General features: G+C 43.3%; 1 protein-coding gene across 12 annotated transcripts in view; it reads right to left on the bottom strand.

The window, feature by feature from the left end:
- ACSL6 (acyl-CoA synthetase long chain family member 6) overlaps positions 1-17,139 on the bottom strand; it is a 265,818-nt gene that overhangs the window by 24,740 nt on the left and 223,939 nt on the right. For all 12 annotated transcript variants that reach the window (XM_069970919.1, XM_069970860.1, XM_069970832.1 and 9 more), the window contains exons 3-10: positions 16,707-16,821; positions 13,925-13,989; positions 12,193-12,294; positions 12,006-12,105; positions 10,358-10,536; positions 9,707-9,739; positions 9,336-9,387; positions 4,456-4,529 (exon numbers count right to left, since the gene is read on the bottom strand). In XM_069970919.1, coding sequence (XP_069827020.1) covers positions 4,456-4,529; positions 9,336-9,387; positions 9,707-9,739; positions 10,358-10,536; positions 12,006-12,105; positions 12,193-12,294; positions 13,925-13,989; positions 16,707-16,821 — 720 coding nt within the window. The remainder of the gene's footprint in view (positions 1-4,455; positions 4,530-9,335; positions 9,388-9,706; positions 9,740-10,357; positions 10,537-12,005; positions 12,106-12,192; positions 12,295-13,924; positions 13,990-16,706; positions 16,822-17,139) is intronic.

Genomic DNA, 17,139 nt, shown 5'->3' on the forward strand with positions numbered 1-17,139 from the left:
TTTAAAAAGTCAACTTTCCCCATTTTGGGTTAAGCCCCTATTATACGACAGCGAGCAGGTAAATACAGGGGGGGGGGTACGCGGGGAGCTTTAGATCTTTAGATTGCCCGGTGAGCCAATAGGAAATGGTCTGATGCCGCCTCTTCTATTACACAGATCGACTGCAGCAGATCGTTGGTATCCTAGTCTTTAGTCTTTCAACAAGTTGAAAGACGTTGAAAGGCAACGATCAGCCAGCATTGTGCATGTCAGCTGATTGTTGCCTTTTATTACACAAAGCAATTATCGGCTGTAATGGCCGATAATTGGCCAAATAGGGCTAGCAATCACTTAGTGTTAAAAAAATCGCTTTCTGTAAAAAAAAAAAAATCCTTCTTGCTCCAGTCATCAGAATAAATCCCTGGATCAACCACCCTTTCCCAGAATCTATTAATTATAAACTGTAATAGTATTACACTCCAGAAGTGTAACTAAGCCCCTTTTGAACTCATTGAATTCTTCATAACAAAATCCTTCAGCAGAAAGTTCCATCGTCTCAATGCTCTTACAGTAAGTGCCCTATTACACGGAAATATTATTGTGCAAAAAATCGTTATATTGTTCGAATTTAAGCAATAATCTTTCCGTGTGTATGTAGGCAACAATGAAACAGCAAACGAAAATTTGTTTGTATATTGTTGATCGCATCTTTTGAGCTGACCATAAAATCATTGTTAATCGTTTACTAATGGTTCACAAATCTTCCGGTGTGTGTGTACAAATTTGGGGAGATTTATCAAACATGGTGTAAAGTGAAACTGGCTCAGTTGCCCCTAGCAACCAATCAGATTACACCTTTAATTCCTGACCGTGAGCTTTGTTGCTGCACCGAGGTGGCACCATGACGGATAAGTATAATTTCAGTATTATGTTCCCACTACCCACTGCCCTCACTGGATTTTACATTTGCTCAGTGCTCTCCTTTAAGTAGTGTTCAGGTTCAGAGGACATTTAGAAGTCTGTATATTTCTCTGATCACATCTCCTGGGAGAGGAGAGAAGAGCTTAACATGGCCTAAGTAGTACAAATCACCACCAGGTCCATCTGACCCTTTGTTTTAGCGATCGATAAGGGCTCAGATCCTGGACATGTCACTATTGCATAGGGTACCAAAAAGTATTTTGGTGTAAAAGAAGATTTTCTCAACTGCTCTGCTTACAATCATGGCGAATGGAGTTTACTCTGGGAACCACCTTGATATGAAATTATAACCTATATTATTTTACCATTATTTAAATTGATTTACTCCATTGCTAATATTCATTAAATATTCATATGCAATTCTGCCAGTGCTGCCTCCTATCAACCTGAACTGCTTTGTATTTGTCATTGTTTAAATGAAGAGTTGCACAAAACTGCACACTGCTCCTGTGTCAGCTTCTACTTTATGAGTGTTCAAGATGTTTACCAGGATAACATGATATGTTATCTACAAGATAGGCTACCAATAGTTGATCGTCAGGGTGCCATGGATGGATCCCCAGTCCATTAGCTGTCCTGTGCCTGCACTATAGTGAGAACAGAACTGGAATCAGTTGGCTCTGTTACCTTTTCTGCAGTTACAGAAGTTCTGCAGCCTCAGCCCCTAGTCACTTCAATGGGTGCTAAGACTGCAGTACCCTGGTGCCACCCATACACAGGAAATGGAGGCGACATGTAGTGTGGTTGCAAAACAACGGATCAACAGGAGAGTTAGATGTCATCCTGTGAATAGACTATCATTTTCATGTCCTGCACAACCCCTTTGAGTGAAACCAGTTTCTGTGTGGTACACAGCCTTCAGGATATGAGTTATGAGCTGCAATGGAGGCATGGAAGTGAGAGCACTGTTGTGAGCTTTAATGTAAAGTCAGGTCAACAACTTCTGATATGGGTAACTAATAGAGATGAGCGAACCGGGTTCGAGTCCATCCGAACCCGAACGATCGGCATTTGATTAGCTGGGGCTGCTGAACTTGGATAAAGCTGTAAGGTTGTCTGGAAAACATGGATAAAGCCAATGACTATACCCATGTTTTCCACATAGCCTTAGGGCTTTATTTATTAAGGTCAGCAGCCACCGCTAATCAAATGCCGAAAGTTCCGGTTTAGATGGACTCAAACCCGAACCCGGTTCGCTCATCTCTAGTAACTAACTGATCCAAAGATACTAACCTATAATCTATAGTTACCTGATCGACCAAAACATTGACCCTTTACACTGTATACTGTATGTTTGGTTTGCATAGTTTTGCAATCGAGGTACCGACACAAACAATCCTGTTCTACTTCTAAAATGGGAAGACTCTCTAGGGAGCACATGGCTGTACTTGCTTCAGTACAAATAGTCCAAAATTATTTCTAAACTAGCATGCCGGGAAGAAAATCTTTATTCGGAACCTTAATAGCATTAAAATGCTTTTGGTTTGTAGACTTCTTGGTCGGAGTACCATAAGTTTTTTAATGTTTAGAATACAGATTGATTTTAGTTCATTATTAATTCATCTGGCTGCTATATAATACTCGATCACACAGTCATCAGTAATATTGAATCTGAAAGAGGTAGGACACATTTTTTGACCTTACCTTCTATTAATAGGGCTGCTCCCACAACTTAAAGTTAATATTGGAATTGCTACAAGTTAGAGGATTCTGGTAACCTACAGGACAGCCCATGTACTGTAGGTGACATTCTCAAGTTCACTGCCTTCAGTATTTGACTACTTTTAGCCTAAATTACCTCAGTTTGCTTTTTAAAGAGTACCTGTCAAGAAAAATAACTTTTGTCGAGTCATCAGACATGTCAAAAGTTAATGATTCAACCGGGTCTCACTGCTGAGACCCTCTGCGATGAGAAAATATAGCCGGGGAGAGGACAGGGAAGCAGTGTAATCCACTCCTTGGCAACCTGCTCTGTCTGTCTAGAAAGTATCTTACTGAGATATAGCCCTAAGTGAGATATAGCCAGAGAATGAATGGCACGGCTGCTGCAATCTCTGCCCAACTCTATCTTCTGGTCAGAGCAGGTGTCAGCGGTGAGACCTGCTGTGATCAAAAAGTTTTGACATGTCTGATAACATGTCCAAATAGTATTCTTGACAGGTACTATTTAAATTATTTTAGATTTTCCCTTTTTTAGTCTTTATTTAAGTGGTATTTTAGATACATATTTTAGATAATATAATAGATTGCTAATGATAGGTAAAGATTTTCCGAGCATTTGATCACAGGGATGGGGGTGGGTAGGGGGTCCATGACTTGGACCACTGCCTATCTAATGCTAATCACTACCCATAACAAATGACAAAACACACAGCAACAGAAACATACAGGACACCTATTTATTTATCAATTTCTTGTGTTCCATCATAACAGCCCCCTCTTCTTTATAACAAGTCAAAATAGCTGTGAGCTTTGCTTCTGCTATTTTGGCTCTATGTGGTAAAACTGGTGTGCAAAATTGTCAAACTCACTCCCCTTACATGTGAGAACTATCCAATGACACAGATATCTATGGATGCCAGGGACCTAAAATGTACTGGGAGGCTGTTGGCAGAATAAGGCTTCGTTCCCACTGAGCAAAACTAGCGGAATTCCGCGACGGAATTGTCCGCCGCGCAAAGCCGTTAGCCTCCCTCTCATAATGGGAGTCTATGGGAGGCGCGTGCTCCTTCTCTGTCCGCGCTGAAGAATTCCGCTAGTTTTACTCAGTGGGAACGAAGCCTTAATGGCTAATTTTAAGCAGTTACAAATCCGCAATAAAACAAAGTATATAGAGAAATGTATTGAGATTCACTGTTAGGGTACTTTCACACTACAGAATCGGAGAGTCCGAACGCGAGGGTTCCGCATGGAATTTGGGCATCGCATCCTGTCTTCTATCTGTTTAAATGTGAGGGCTCACACGCCTCCACTCTCCGCTCCTCGACGCTCAAAGTATTGACATGTAAATTCTTTGAGTGGAGAGAGGAGGCGCACGCCGAGGGAGAGCCGAGTCCGGGCGCGGGGGTTCCGCTCAGAATTTCGGCGCCAATTTTGTAGTGTGAACAGGCCCTTAGAGGAAAGATGAAATGGAAACTTACTCAGATTCTTGCTCACTTTTTCCATAATGTTTGGGTTGGAGAAAGCTATGATTCTTCACATATTTCAAGCATCACACTTACCGTATAGTTGTATTTATATGCAAATACTGTTTGCACATAGGGATGTATGTATGTATTCTTGTACCATTACAAGATACACATGCCCCAGTAAATATGGGTTAAAGGGGTAGTTACTGAGGGAGGGCTTCAATAAATATATTATTTGCAGTATGACAAGGGGACGTTATAACTGTGTACATAGCACTGGTTAGGATTGTATAATATGTATGATAGATGAGCAACAAATAGTGTGTCCTCATGTCTGCGGTTATAAATCACTTTCCAAAGTATTCACCTCTGTCACTTTTAAAAAGCCAGAAAAGTCTGCTACGACATTGCCGTGGGTCAGCATGGCACCTTTGGGATTTCCTGCAATAAAAAACAAATATAAAAAAGTGGTTGTGTAACTTGGCTTATATGGAAAGACTAGACACAGACTACAGCAGACATATTTACAGATGTGTCCACACCTAATCTTCTTGCATTAGGTTATACAATTTACTGCATCATGATACCAATTCAATACAATCTTATGTCTTCTAGTAACACGACATATAATTTAAAGTGATACTGTAACCCCCTTTATTCTCACTTCATGGGCACTGGGCAGGGCTTCACTGCAGTTGGGCCCCATCTCCCACCTGGGGAGAGGGCCCAGCTGTCATGAAGCCCCTTCTAGATGACACTGTCCACCAACGAAGTAAAACAATTTTAGATCAGAAGGAAGACATAGACAAGTTCTATAGAGGGGTATATATGTAATGTGCAGCATCTAAGCTTGTGAATGGTGTGGGGAAAGTCACAAAGGGTAAGGAAGGGGGTGACAGTATCACTTTAAAGCATATCTATAATTTCAGCAAACATTACAGGACAAGCTGTCGTATGTATATGGGGACCATTACATAACTTGTTCTTGGCATCTCTCATTGGATTTTTCCTCTGCAGGCTGCAGCTCTAGTTTTCAGCAGTCCTTGAGGTAGTGGTAGAGACTAGCCTTTATTATGTCTCCAATGTACTGAACATACACAGAAGAGGAGATTCTACTCTTCTATCTCTTTATCTCTTTATACACCCTAGGAATAAGCAGCAGCATGAAGATCATTATAGAACAGTGCTACGTTGATCTTTCTTCTCTGTCTTTTTGAAAGTGGACACAGTTCCCTCCTGGGGAACATATATGCTATATATGCTAAAAAGACTGGAGTTCCGGGGAGGGTTTGGTGTCTCCCGAGGTATTATTGAGTGGTGTTTAACATGATAGCATATGACATGATTAATTTTATGATTTATATTGTTCATTGTTGTCTTTGCAATTTGTATTTCTGTCTTCGACAGGAGCAACAATAGCGTTGTTGCCGTTCTCTCCTTCTTGTGAATTCCAAATAAAGAATTAAAAAAATAAAAAATGAACAGTGCTGAGCAGTTTAAAGGGGTACTCCAGCGTGGGGGCACTTATTAGTTGGGAACAGGGAGGAGGTGGCCAAGGGAAAAGACGGTTACAGCGGCAGCTCCCGCATTGGGGCACTACGGTGCCCGGTTCCCGTCCGCTTCCTGGTGTCTGACGCGGGCCCGAGACGTGACGTCTCGGGTCTGCTCAGCCAGTCAGTGAAGCAGGCGGGATCTGTTTCAAGTTCACTCAGATCACGCTTCCTTCACTGAGTGGCTGAGCGGACCTGAGACGTCACGTCTCGGGTTCGCGTCAGACACCCGGAAGCGGCCGGGAACCGGGCACCGGAGCGCCGCGATACAAGACTTGCCGCTGGAACCGGGGAGGTTAGTGGACGTGTTTTCCCTCGGCCACCTCCTCCCCGGTCCCAGCGAAAAAGTGCCCCCAGCGCTGGAGTACCCCTTTACGCTGTGAGGATATGTTTACACTGAGCAAAGATAGAATAGAATTCCATGGCGGAGCTCTCCACCGCAGAATCCTGCCGTGCTTAGTGTCCTAGAGTAAGTGAATGAGAGGACGTGCGTGCGTTCGCTTCCTTGCCTCTCTGCTCAAAGAAAAGACATGTCAATTCTTTAAGCGGAGAGCCGCGGAAACGGAGGAGCGCGCGCTCTCCCATAGACTGGCAATGACACACTGAGCACGGTGGGATTCCGCCTGATTTGCTCAGTGTGAACATACCCTAAGTCCAGCAAAGTGATAACTAATACTTTCAGTACAATTATGTTCAGGGGTGGGCTGGGCAAGCTGGCATATGCCCCCCGGGCCGATCCCCCCAGTACATCAAAGGCTGTTTGCCGGTTAGTGGGCGGGGCCATGGCCATGGGGGCAGAGCCACGGTGGCCGCGGGAGAGGATGTGGAGGCTGACTTGTGTAGCTCTTCCTTCACTGATGGAGCAGGCAGCACAAATCACAGCTTCCCTGCTCCCTGCAAGAATCTGTGAGAGCTGCCCACTGCCCTGGAAGAGAGGACAGACCCCCTCCTACCTGGGCCTGAAGGAGAGGACCCCCATCTCCCATGGCCTAGGTAAGGGAAATAAGGGGGGGGGGGGTCGTGGGTGAAAGGGGGCAGAGCCAAAGTTGCGGGGGCGGAGTCTCGTGGGCCGGAGGCATCCACTAGGCCTGAACACTATCTGGGTGGAATGTTTATTATGAATTATACCCTGTACCCCCTCCCATGTACTGTTCAGGGCCTGGTGCCCATATATGCAGAGGAGGGGGGTGGTCTGTATGAGTACCAGGCCCTGAACAGTACATGCGTGAGGGGGATCCCCTGTCCCCTCTCTGTATACAAAGGTCACCCAGCTTTCCCATCATCCTGTAGTCATTTCCCATCATCCTGTACTAATTGGTCACCTATAAAGGAGCACTCCAGCCCTTACCCATTATTACCCTCCCCTCATCAGTGCAGGGACGGTAGATGGCACCCCGGGCCTGTACTTCTGCCAGTGGCAATGTTTTCAATGTTCGGATAACGTCTCCAGCCCTTCAAGTCATTTGTGACAGGGAATTCCTACTGCTCTGTGTAAAGGGGCCAGAAGTCACTTTGTCAATGTAAGTCTATGGGACGGTTCCGTTTCTGTGATGAGCCGTCCCATATACTTAGGGTATGTTCACACCAGGGCTGTGGAGTCAGAGTCAGAGTTGGAGTCGGAGTTGCGGCTTACCGACTACACAGCCCTGGTTCACACTGAGTAAATTAGGCGGAATTGTCACACTGAGACAGGTGGGATTGCGCCACAGAATCCCACCGGTCTCAGTGTAGGGCTAAAAAAGTGGAAAGGGCGCCATAGGGTGATAACGTAAACAACAGATTGTAGGTCGAACAAGCTGATAATAAAACTGCTCACCTGATGGTGTTGTGCTAAGAACACAACACCTGTATCAGTGAAGAGAGAGGTAGTAGCCGTAGCAGCCAGGCTCCAAGGGTAGATGCCGAGATCCCAAGCCAGGAGATCAGGGAATGGAGAATGGTAGATGAAGTGTCGGATCCTCGGGGTAGGCGGGGACCACAGGAGCCAGAATGACGGCGCTTCACGGCTTCAGGTTTGATGAAGTAAAACGATGAATTTTAATGGTCTCATAAACAACGCGTTTCGAGGCATAAATTGCCCCTTTGTCAAGTAGGAGAGACATAGTACTATGTCTCTCCTACTTGACAAAGGGGCAATTTATGCCTCGAAACGCGTTGTTTACGAGACCATTAAAATTCATCGTTTTACTTCATCAAACCTGAAGCCGTGAAGCGCCGTCATTCTGGCTCCTGTGGTCCCCGCCTACCCCGAGGATCCGACACTTCATCTACCGGTCTCAGTGTGACACTGCTTCTCTATGGGAGAGCGTGCGCTCCTCCGCTGCCGATGCTCTCCACTCAAAGAAGTGACATGTCACTTCTTTGAGCGGAGAGCGGTGGCAGCAGAGGGGCGTGCCCTCTCCAATAGACAAGCTATGGCACACTGAGACCGTCGGGATTCTGCAGTGGAAAGCTTCGCCGTGGAATTCTACCTGATTTAATCAGTGTGAATATACCCTTAGACTATGTTCACACAACGTGTATGTTGTAGAAATCACGTCCGTTGTTGCAAATTGCAACAACAACCGTGATCTATACAGTACACACGTTGTATGTGAAAGCATAGAATCCCAGGTGGAGTGTATACACATAGTACATATATATATATATATATATATATATATATATATACACATAGGGGAAGATTTATCAAACATGGTGTAAAGTGAAACTGGCTCAGTTGCCCCTAGCAACCAATTAGATTCCACCTTTCATTCCTCACAGACTCTTTGGAAAATGAAAGGTGGAATCTGATTGGTTGCTAGGGGCAACTGAGCCAGTTTCACTTTACACCATGTTTGATAAATCTCTCCCATAGCATACACTTCGTCTGGGATCCCTAGAGGCGCTGCAAGAAACTGGCATGTCATTCATTGAATAGAGGCCGCAGAAAACCCTGTCAGGTCACACAATGGAGCGTGCGGCTCCAGCTCCGACCGCACGCTCCATTGTGAGCAGCAGGGAACTATGATGCGGGCGCGCATGGATGCACCCGCATCCGAATTCAACGGCGCTGAAGATCATCCTGCAGTACCGGCCGGGATGATCTTATCTGACACCGTCCGGGTCACGGAATGGCCGGTGTCATACAGCATCTGCACATAGCCTCATACAGGAAAGTGACTTCTGGCCCCTTTACAGAGAGCTGTAGGAATTCCCTGTTTACAAATGACTGGAAGGGCCGAAGATGTTATCCAAACTGTTGGAACATCGCTGCTGGAGGAAGTACAGGTCCGAGTTGCCATCTACCTTCCCTGCACTGATGTGGGGAGGGTAATAATAGGTAAGGGCCAGAGTGGTCCTTAAAGGATGGGCCGATAGCTGGCTACTCATGGGCCACTGCTGTGTGCTTGCCCCCCATGCTAAAATTTGCCTGCCAGCCCCTGATTATGGTTTTCTCTTCTGTCTCTAGCTTTTATTTTACAATCTCTTCTCCTGTCATTCTTGCCTTCATATCTCCAGCAAGAAACTAATCCTTTAGTGAGTCGCAAGTAAGTGAGTACTTTCTTGTAAATAAGATGCAATTTGGCTGTTTTTTTTGTTTTTTTTTTAAAGAATAAATTATTAGATTTGGGAGGGGGGGGGGGGGGGTAGGACTAAAGCCTTATTAGTGAAAATAGATTTCTTTCCTCTGATAAGATATATTACATTTACTCACCTGTTGTACCACTGGTGAAACACACAATAGACAGATCTTCCGGTGTAGGTGGCTGCAAACAAGATAGAAGAAACTAAGCTGAAATGGACAGGAGGAAATCGGTTAGCTGTTATGATATAAATGTCCCCTGAAATAGCTGCTGTAGACTATATATAGTCATGCATGATGATGACTAACCAGCTTGCCCCTGTTGCTGATAGGGGACCTTCCTCTCTAATGTCCATATGCCCTAATAGGATATATGAGAAGGCTTGTTTCTAAATTATTATTTTAAATGCCCCATGTTAGTGTGGGCACATTCCAATAATAACATGCCATTTACCAAGTTTGTTAGTTTGTTAGTTTTAAGTAGCACTATCTTCAGCACTCACAATTGGTGATCTTCTGTTCTTTCGCCCACATTCCTAAAGAAGGAAAAGATAATGTTACATTTATAGTTCTATCATATACTTTGGGTATCACTAACACAATCTCAATAACGAGACACTTATCCAGTCCCAGAAGACAATATAGATAACATCTATCTATCTAAGAAAGGATAACAGGCAGAACTCCAATGTTCATGATGAAAAAGGGAAGTAAATGCTTTATTCCATCATATTCAAAAACAGACGGTTTGCATATGATGGAATAAGGTGTTTTTAGTAACAGTATATTATTTAGTTATTATATACTGTATGTGGTGATAATATGTGGTCAAAGCGTGGCAGTATTATTTGTCCCTTGTAATATTGGCCTTGGTGTGCTGGGTTTTGTTCAGTTACAGCATGATGGTACTATGTATGAAGATAATATCTGCTCACTGTATATTAGTATTATAGTATTATCATAGACGTGTAATGATCTGGACAGTATTGATCTGCAAAACCTTGGGCCCTCTCATTTATGTTAATGTTACTTTGACAAATGCCACCTACTTAAACTATGTTGCAGATCAGGTTCAGCCCTTTATGGCAATGTCATTGCCTAATGGCAGTATATTGTAACACGCTAAAATTAGTGTCATTTTAGGAAAATATTACCTCCAGTTCTTGCATAGTCTGAATGCGCACATGACAATGTTTTCCTCTGTCCACCAGCTGCTGGTCCACTGCATCCATGAGAACAACAGACTTAAGACCAGGGGTTTCACCTTTTTCAACATTCTCTAGAAGGATTTTGGCTTTTTCTGGCTTGTCACATATTACGGTTGAGATATCAGCTGCCAAAGACACATTGATGGAGTGATAAGAAAAAAAAACATTTCAGTGGAGAGACAGCACTTGTTCATGCTACATGGCTGGCAACTTTATAGAGGAGTCATAATTTGTACACCTAAAGGGGTATGGGCAGTTTGGCCCCCTCTCCCCAGCTGTTCCCATGGTGTTAGTTGTGAAATCCTCTTCCTGGTAAGCTGTTAGAAGCACTGGGTGAGGGGCTACTGCCCCCCGCTGGCCCACCCCTTCTAATAATTATCAATGGAGGGGGCCGGCCAGGGGCCAGATTGGTCCTTGGAGGAGCCGTTGCCCTGCCCCCAGTGCTTCTAACAGCATACTGGGCAGAGGATTTTACAACTAACAACACAGGAATGGTGCTGAGGATGAAGGTAACAGACATGCCTTCATCATCAGTGCCCCATGCACTATAGATGGCTATCAACAGGTTAGAGGATAGTTTCCCTATATGAAAATCAGTTTTTGGAAAACTTTTTATGGCTGCTGCTTTAAATTGTCACTGTCGTTTGGGAAAACTTTTGACAGGTCATAGAGACATGTCAAAAGTTTTGAGTGTTCAGACCCCTACCAATAGTAGGAACGATCGGGAGAGAACATACTGCAGCACCTTCTCTCTCCGCTCTGCGTAAAAAAAAAAAAAAGGGTCAGGCTCAATAGACTTAAGTTATGAACCCGACTCTTTTTTTCAAACACAGAGCGGGAGTTGATTGTACTGCAGTACGTCCTCTCCCGATTGTTCCAGACCGATAAAAACTTTTGACATGTCAAAAGTTTTCCCAAACAACAGTGACACTTTAAAGAGTCACTGTCGTTAAAAACTATTTTAGCAGAAATCAATAGTCCAGGCGATTTTAAGAAACTTTGTAATTGGGTTTATTAGACAAATATGTCATTATCTGCATGTAAAAAGCCTTTTCCCAGGTCCCCCCCTCCCTTCTCTCCTTTCTGTCATCCACTCCTCAGAATCAGGAAATCTCGACTGTTTTTCATCAGTCGGATCTGTCTGGTCTATGAAGAGGGGAGGGGGAGGGGGAAGGGGGAAGGAGAGAGATTAGTGGGCAGCTGAGAGCAGGGAACAAAGGATTGCACAGCAGGGGAGCTATTCAGAGCCCTATTCAGAGGTCAGAGAGGTCAGTGGTGACTGCAGAGGAGAGAGCCAGTGATGTGAATGTAAATTAACTCTTTGTTGTCCTGTTTTGCTGCCTTTACTTTTTCTCTCCATAGGAAAACCATGAAGACCATGAGGGGAGAGCTTCAAACTGCTTTTTCATGATAAAAATTCATTTTTTGGCCACTAAACCCCAATTACAAAGTTTCTTAAAATCGCCTGGACTATTGATTTCTGCAATCAAAATTTTAACGACAGTGACACTTTAAGGGAAAAAAATAGACACTGACACTAATATTGATGTCAATTACATTACATAGAGGGAAATGGTTTACTGCACAATCTTACCTGTGTTTATGATATAGCGGATAGCGCCATGGCCCAGAGTGTCATACAGTGGGATTACCACCATAGAGTATGTGTAACAAGCAAGCTCAGAGATGATCCACTGTAAAGAAAGAAACATCACACGTGAGACCAGGCTAAAAAAGAATATACAGTCGATGATACAGAGATATATGAACGTAGATATTACCTCTGGCCGATTCTGTGCAAAGACCCCAATAAACTGGTCTGATGACCCCTTGCATCCCTGGTATAGCAATCCTGAACCTAAGCATTCTGCTCTGTCTGACACCTAGAAATAATTCACACAAACATACCTCAGTCAGTAATGTATGTAATGTAACATTTTCATATTCAAAGGGAAGCCCGTATTAAAGGTTGATACCTGGTATTTTATTATGAGAATTTATTATATGAATAGTTAGACATAAAAAGGCCATTTCAGCAAACAGTGTACAGGATACTATATAGGATGGACGATTTCAATTAAATATTGCCTTAGATTTCATATAGCCACATTCTTCAAATGATCAACTTAGGTTCTATAAGTATGATAAATAGCAACCTATGGTCCAAACTAGCTAATATTGGGATCAGCAAGAATAGTGCTGCATGTTGCAGATGTGAATACGGGCAAATACATTGTCAAAGATAAGTATAACAAAATAACAAAATACAACAGCATAGCCACCTTTTATATCCTTGCTGAGTCCAATGATGCTGTTCCAGTCCTCTCTGTTTACTACTCTGAATGACATGCTGTCCCTGCTCTCCTGATGACATCTCCCTGCTTCCTTAATAATATTCCTGACCCCTCTGCAGCCAATCAACTGGCCTCAGTGGTCTTGTGCCCATTGGCTGAAGAGTGCTTTGGGAACATCATCAGGGGAGGAGGGATAGTAGGTTATCCAGAGAGGAAAGCAGATGCATGAGAAAGAATTCAAACTGTGCCATTGGACTAAGTAAGGATCAAACAGGTGGTTGTCAGACTCCTAGCAGAATTTATCTGGAAAAAAAACCCTTTAAGAGTAAATCCTGTGTCATACCCTTCCCTACCACATGGTAAAGTTTGAACTGCCCTCCTCTAGCATCTCTAAGTGAAAAGTGAGCACAAGCCAGGAGGTTCCCCAGCACAGAAGGTTGTCAGGGGAAGCCAACAGAGTGATCTTCATTGTCATCCTGTTCCCATGGAACCTGCTCAGTAAAAATTTGGTTTATGTCAATATATATTCTCTTAAAGAACTGCAGTGATTATCCTAATCTCCTAGAAACAATGTAATGCATAGGTTCTCTTTATTTTCTACTCCAGCTGGGATACAACTTGACCTTTTTGACTTTTTTTTTTTCAATACATCTTGCTGCAGATCTCACAGTTTGACACATTTGTACAGGAACATGTTCTGCTATAAAATACCCATTCACTCCCACCATTGTACTATTACAGTGCTTATGGTTGTTTAAACTGTGACATGTACACTCCTAAACCCCATGCTTTCTGTTAATGTTCTATTCTTTTTGCTTGATCTCATGTTTCTAAGTAATGGAAAGTAAGGCAGCGCTATACTTATTTTTCATAAAAAGCCATTTATGTCAATAGTGAAAATGCTGTTGAATTGTTCTGAAAGCTGAAGCCGCAAATTCAAAGGCTACAAAGGAGTAAGGTGCTTTTCAGTGGTTTCTTTTACTAGGTACAGTAATTGGGCTGTAACGTGACTAATTATAAAATACAGCAGCCGAACATCTGAAGGCGATCTAACCAGCACTATCCCCTTCAGTAGGGAAGCCTTTTCTATACTCTGTTGTGTAAAGAATCTTGTAGCCCAGGTTTTCCAGATGCACATAACCATAAGCTTGGAGCAAATTAACATTAGTGAAATAAAATAATAAGGAAAAAAAAAGAAAAAACCTTAAAACGTGCTCACCTCTTTATATGAGAGCCATTCATAAGGTTGGTTAGGTTTCCTGGATCCCAGACAAGGACCATTTTCTAAAAGAATACAAAAAATATATAATTTTGTTCTCTATATATGTTACTGTATGTATGGGGAGTGGTGTAAGACAACATGTACATATAGGGGGAGGTTTCTCAATCTTGTTTAAAAGTCATGTGGTTTTCTTATATAGGCTTTGTTCACACAACGTCAAAAATAGAGAGGAGGCCGATTTTGAAATTTAAAATAACGTCCGTTTTTGCCCCGATTTAACTTAACATTGAAGTCAATAGAAAGACGAACGTCCAATGCACACAATGTATTGAATAACGAAAGATTTTGCCACAGACGTCAAAATAATGAACATGATCATTATTTTCGGACATCTTTTGCAAACAGCGGACGTTTTTATTACGTTTTTATTACATTGTTCACACACAGTTTTTCTTTTGTTATTGTTCTCTCTCCGTTTTGACTATTAAATTCAATGGACTTTTTAATTGAGACACACCCAAAGGGCAATGAGTAGAGCCTGGGCAGGGGGCTGCGGATGAGCGGGGGGACGGGCTGCGAGCGGGGGGACGGGCGGCGGGCGGGGCTGCAGGCGGCCGAACTATCTGGAGCTGCTTTTTATGCCATTCTCTTTACCATCATAGAACCTGCGCTTTATTTTATACACGTTTCTCAGACTGGCTATAATAATTATGGACGGATCTGTTTTTGCTTACAGGAACACAAATCATTTACCTTTTCGATTACATGACTTGTAGCTCAGATTACTTTTATTCTGGTTAAGTGCATGAGCAATCCACAGGAGGCTTTGTTCTTCATAAAAATTCCATTTTATTTTCCAGTGATTTAAGCTGGATATCAGTCAGTGGGGAAATATCAGCTGTAGGGTAGGTTACTGTAATTTGCTCCCATAAGCAGCTTGAAGATTGTGTTTTACTAAATATGCATATCTTTTGGTTGTACAGCAGTCCATTGACATATAATTCTCCTATCACCAAATACTTCCATGGGAAGAAATATTTTAGTTTCTCCTTTCAAAAAATATAGTCAGATAGAAGGAGCAATTTGCCATTGTATAAAACCATAAATTTTGGCAAATAGCATCCAGGTTCACCATCTGAAACCCCAGGCCTCTACTGGAGACATATAGCATTATACACTGGTCGCTCTAATGTAGCACAAACAAGTTGGAACTATCAGTATCATAGCCACTCTTTATTAGCAGTTCTCATCTCTGAGTTAGGGTGGGTTCACATTAAGGAATTCTCGCGGATAAACTCTGCGGAATTCCGTCGGCTGTACGTGCTCACGGACTCGCGCCTTTCCGCTTGCTCCATAGACACCATTCTATGGGCTGGCTGATTCCGCATTCCGCCAAAAGAACTGACATGTCAATTCTTTCGGCGGAAGGCGGAATCAGCTGGCCCATAGAATGGTGTCTATGGAGCCGGCGGAAAGGCCGAGAATTCCTCAATGTGAACCCACTCTAATAGAGGGAAGTCACAAATGATACTCTCCTTTACAATATCCATATGCTCCAATAGGGCATCTATCAACACCACAATTTTTTAAGGGTTAGGGTGGTATTACACGGGCCGAACAGGGCCCGATAATATCTGTAAACAAGCAGCGATCTGCTAGATCGTTGCTCGTTTACTGGGCCTATTACACGTCCCGATAATCGTTTGACAAGAGCTGCAAGAACATCGTTACCGATGTCCTTGCAGCCCTTGCTAAACTGGCATACATTACCCATCCACGTTCCAAGGCTGCTCCTGCCGTCCGCTTCTCCTGGGGTCCCGCGCGCACTCTAGCTTCACAGCGGCCTGTCAGCTGGTAGGCCACTCAGCCAATCACAGGCCGGAACCGCCGCGGCCTGTGATTGGCTGAGCGGCCTATCAGCTGACAGGCCTCTGTGAAGCTAGAGCGCGCGCGGGACCCCGGGAGAAGCGGACGGCAGGAGCAGCCCTGGAACGTGGATGGGTAATGTATATCGTTAGTCGCCAGCCACGCACCGCTATTACACGCAGCGGTGCGCGGTCGTCGCCCGACGAAAATAGGGTCTAACTTATATCATCGATCAGCCAATGATCGTTGTCATGGGCTGATCGTTGCATTTATTACACGGAACGATAATCTGCCGAATCGGGCCAATTCGGCTGATTATTGTTCCGTGTAATAGTACCCTAAACTATGAGCGGGTTAGAAGTATCTAACCTGCTTATAGCTAACTTCTGCACATGGGATGCTGAGGATGTAGGTAAGTTTCCTACTTTCATCCTCTGCGCCATTTCCACAATATTAAAAGTTTAATCCATATGCAGACATGTCATTTTGGTGCATTGGGGCAGCTTTATCCTGATTAGGTAGGTTGGTGTATTTGGATCAGGACCTTTACCCCCACTGTACTGAACCACGCCCGGCTGACCAGGGGCAGAGCAGATTACTGAACTGGGGGTAGTAGTCCCGCACCCAATGCACCAAAACAACTAATTAGCATAAAGATAATAGCCTGCAAATGGAACAGAGTATGAAGGTAAGAAAAGTATCTTCATCCTCAGCTCCCCATGTACTGTAGGGAGCTATCAGCAGGTTAGATTCTTCTAACCTTCTGATAGTTTCCCTGTAATAGTGTTTTCATGTACTATAAGGAAAATTCTTCTCTATCAAGTAGGACCAAACACCGAGGTTATAGCAAGATTTTATTCCTGCTAGCAGAAAGAGCTCACACGAACAAGTACACCCCACTATTCTGTCCTACCAGAAATGTGACGTCCTCTCTGAAATACTTCATACATTGTCCTGGCGTCGTCATAGTAGTGTGTAAGCAGCTTTGGGCCATCTCCTAAAACAGAATGGCGTGCACCATCACCATCCTGAAATTAAAAAAATTAAATAAATAATAATTGTGAGAAACTTCACAGCAGTAAGAATCTAAAGTGGTATTAAAAGGTGAAATGAGGATGATTTGCTTTTAATTTATTTTAATAGAAACAAACAGCATAACTAATAGCAACCTAATATCCAAAATGTATAAAGTGTAGTCAGCCTGTAATCACTTCTTTGTCAGATAAATAATAAATAATCTGGTTAGACAAAAACAACTATGTGCTGAATTGTTAGCAATAGACATTTTACCACCTGCCATTTGCTAGAGCATATCAATACTATCACAGAAATAAAAAAAAAATTAA

The sequence above is a fragment of the Dendropsophus ebraccatus genome, chromosome 1, assembly GCF_027789765.1.
Source record: "Dendropsophus ebraccatus isolate aDenEbr1 chromosome 1, aDenEbr1.pat, whole genome shotgun sequence".
Lineage (NCBI taxonomy): Eukaryota > Metazoa > Chordata > Amphibia > Anura > Hylidae > Dendropsophus > Dendropsophus ebraccatus.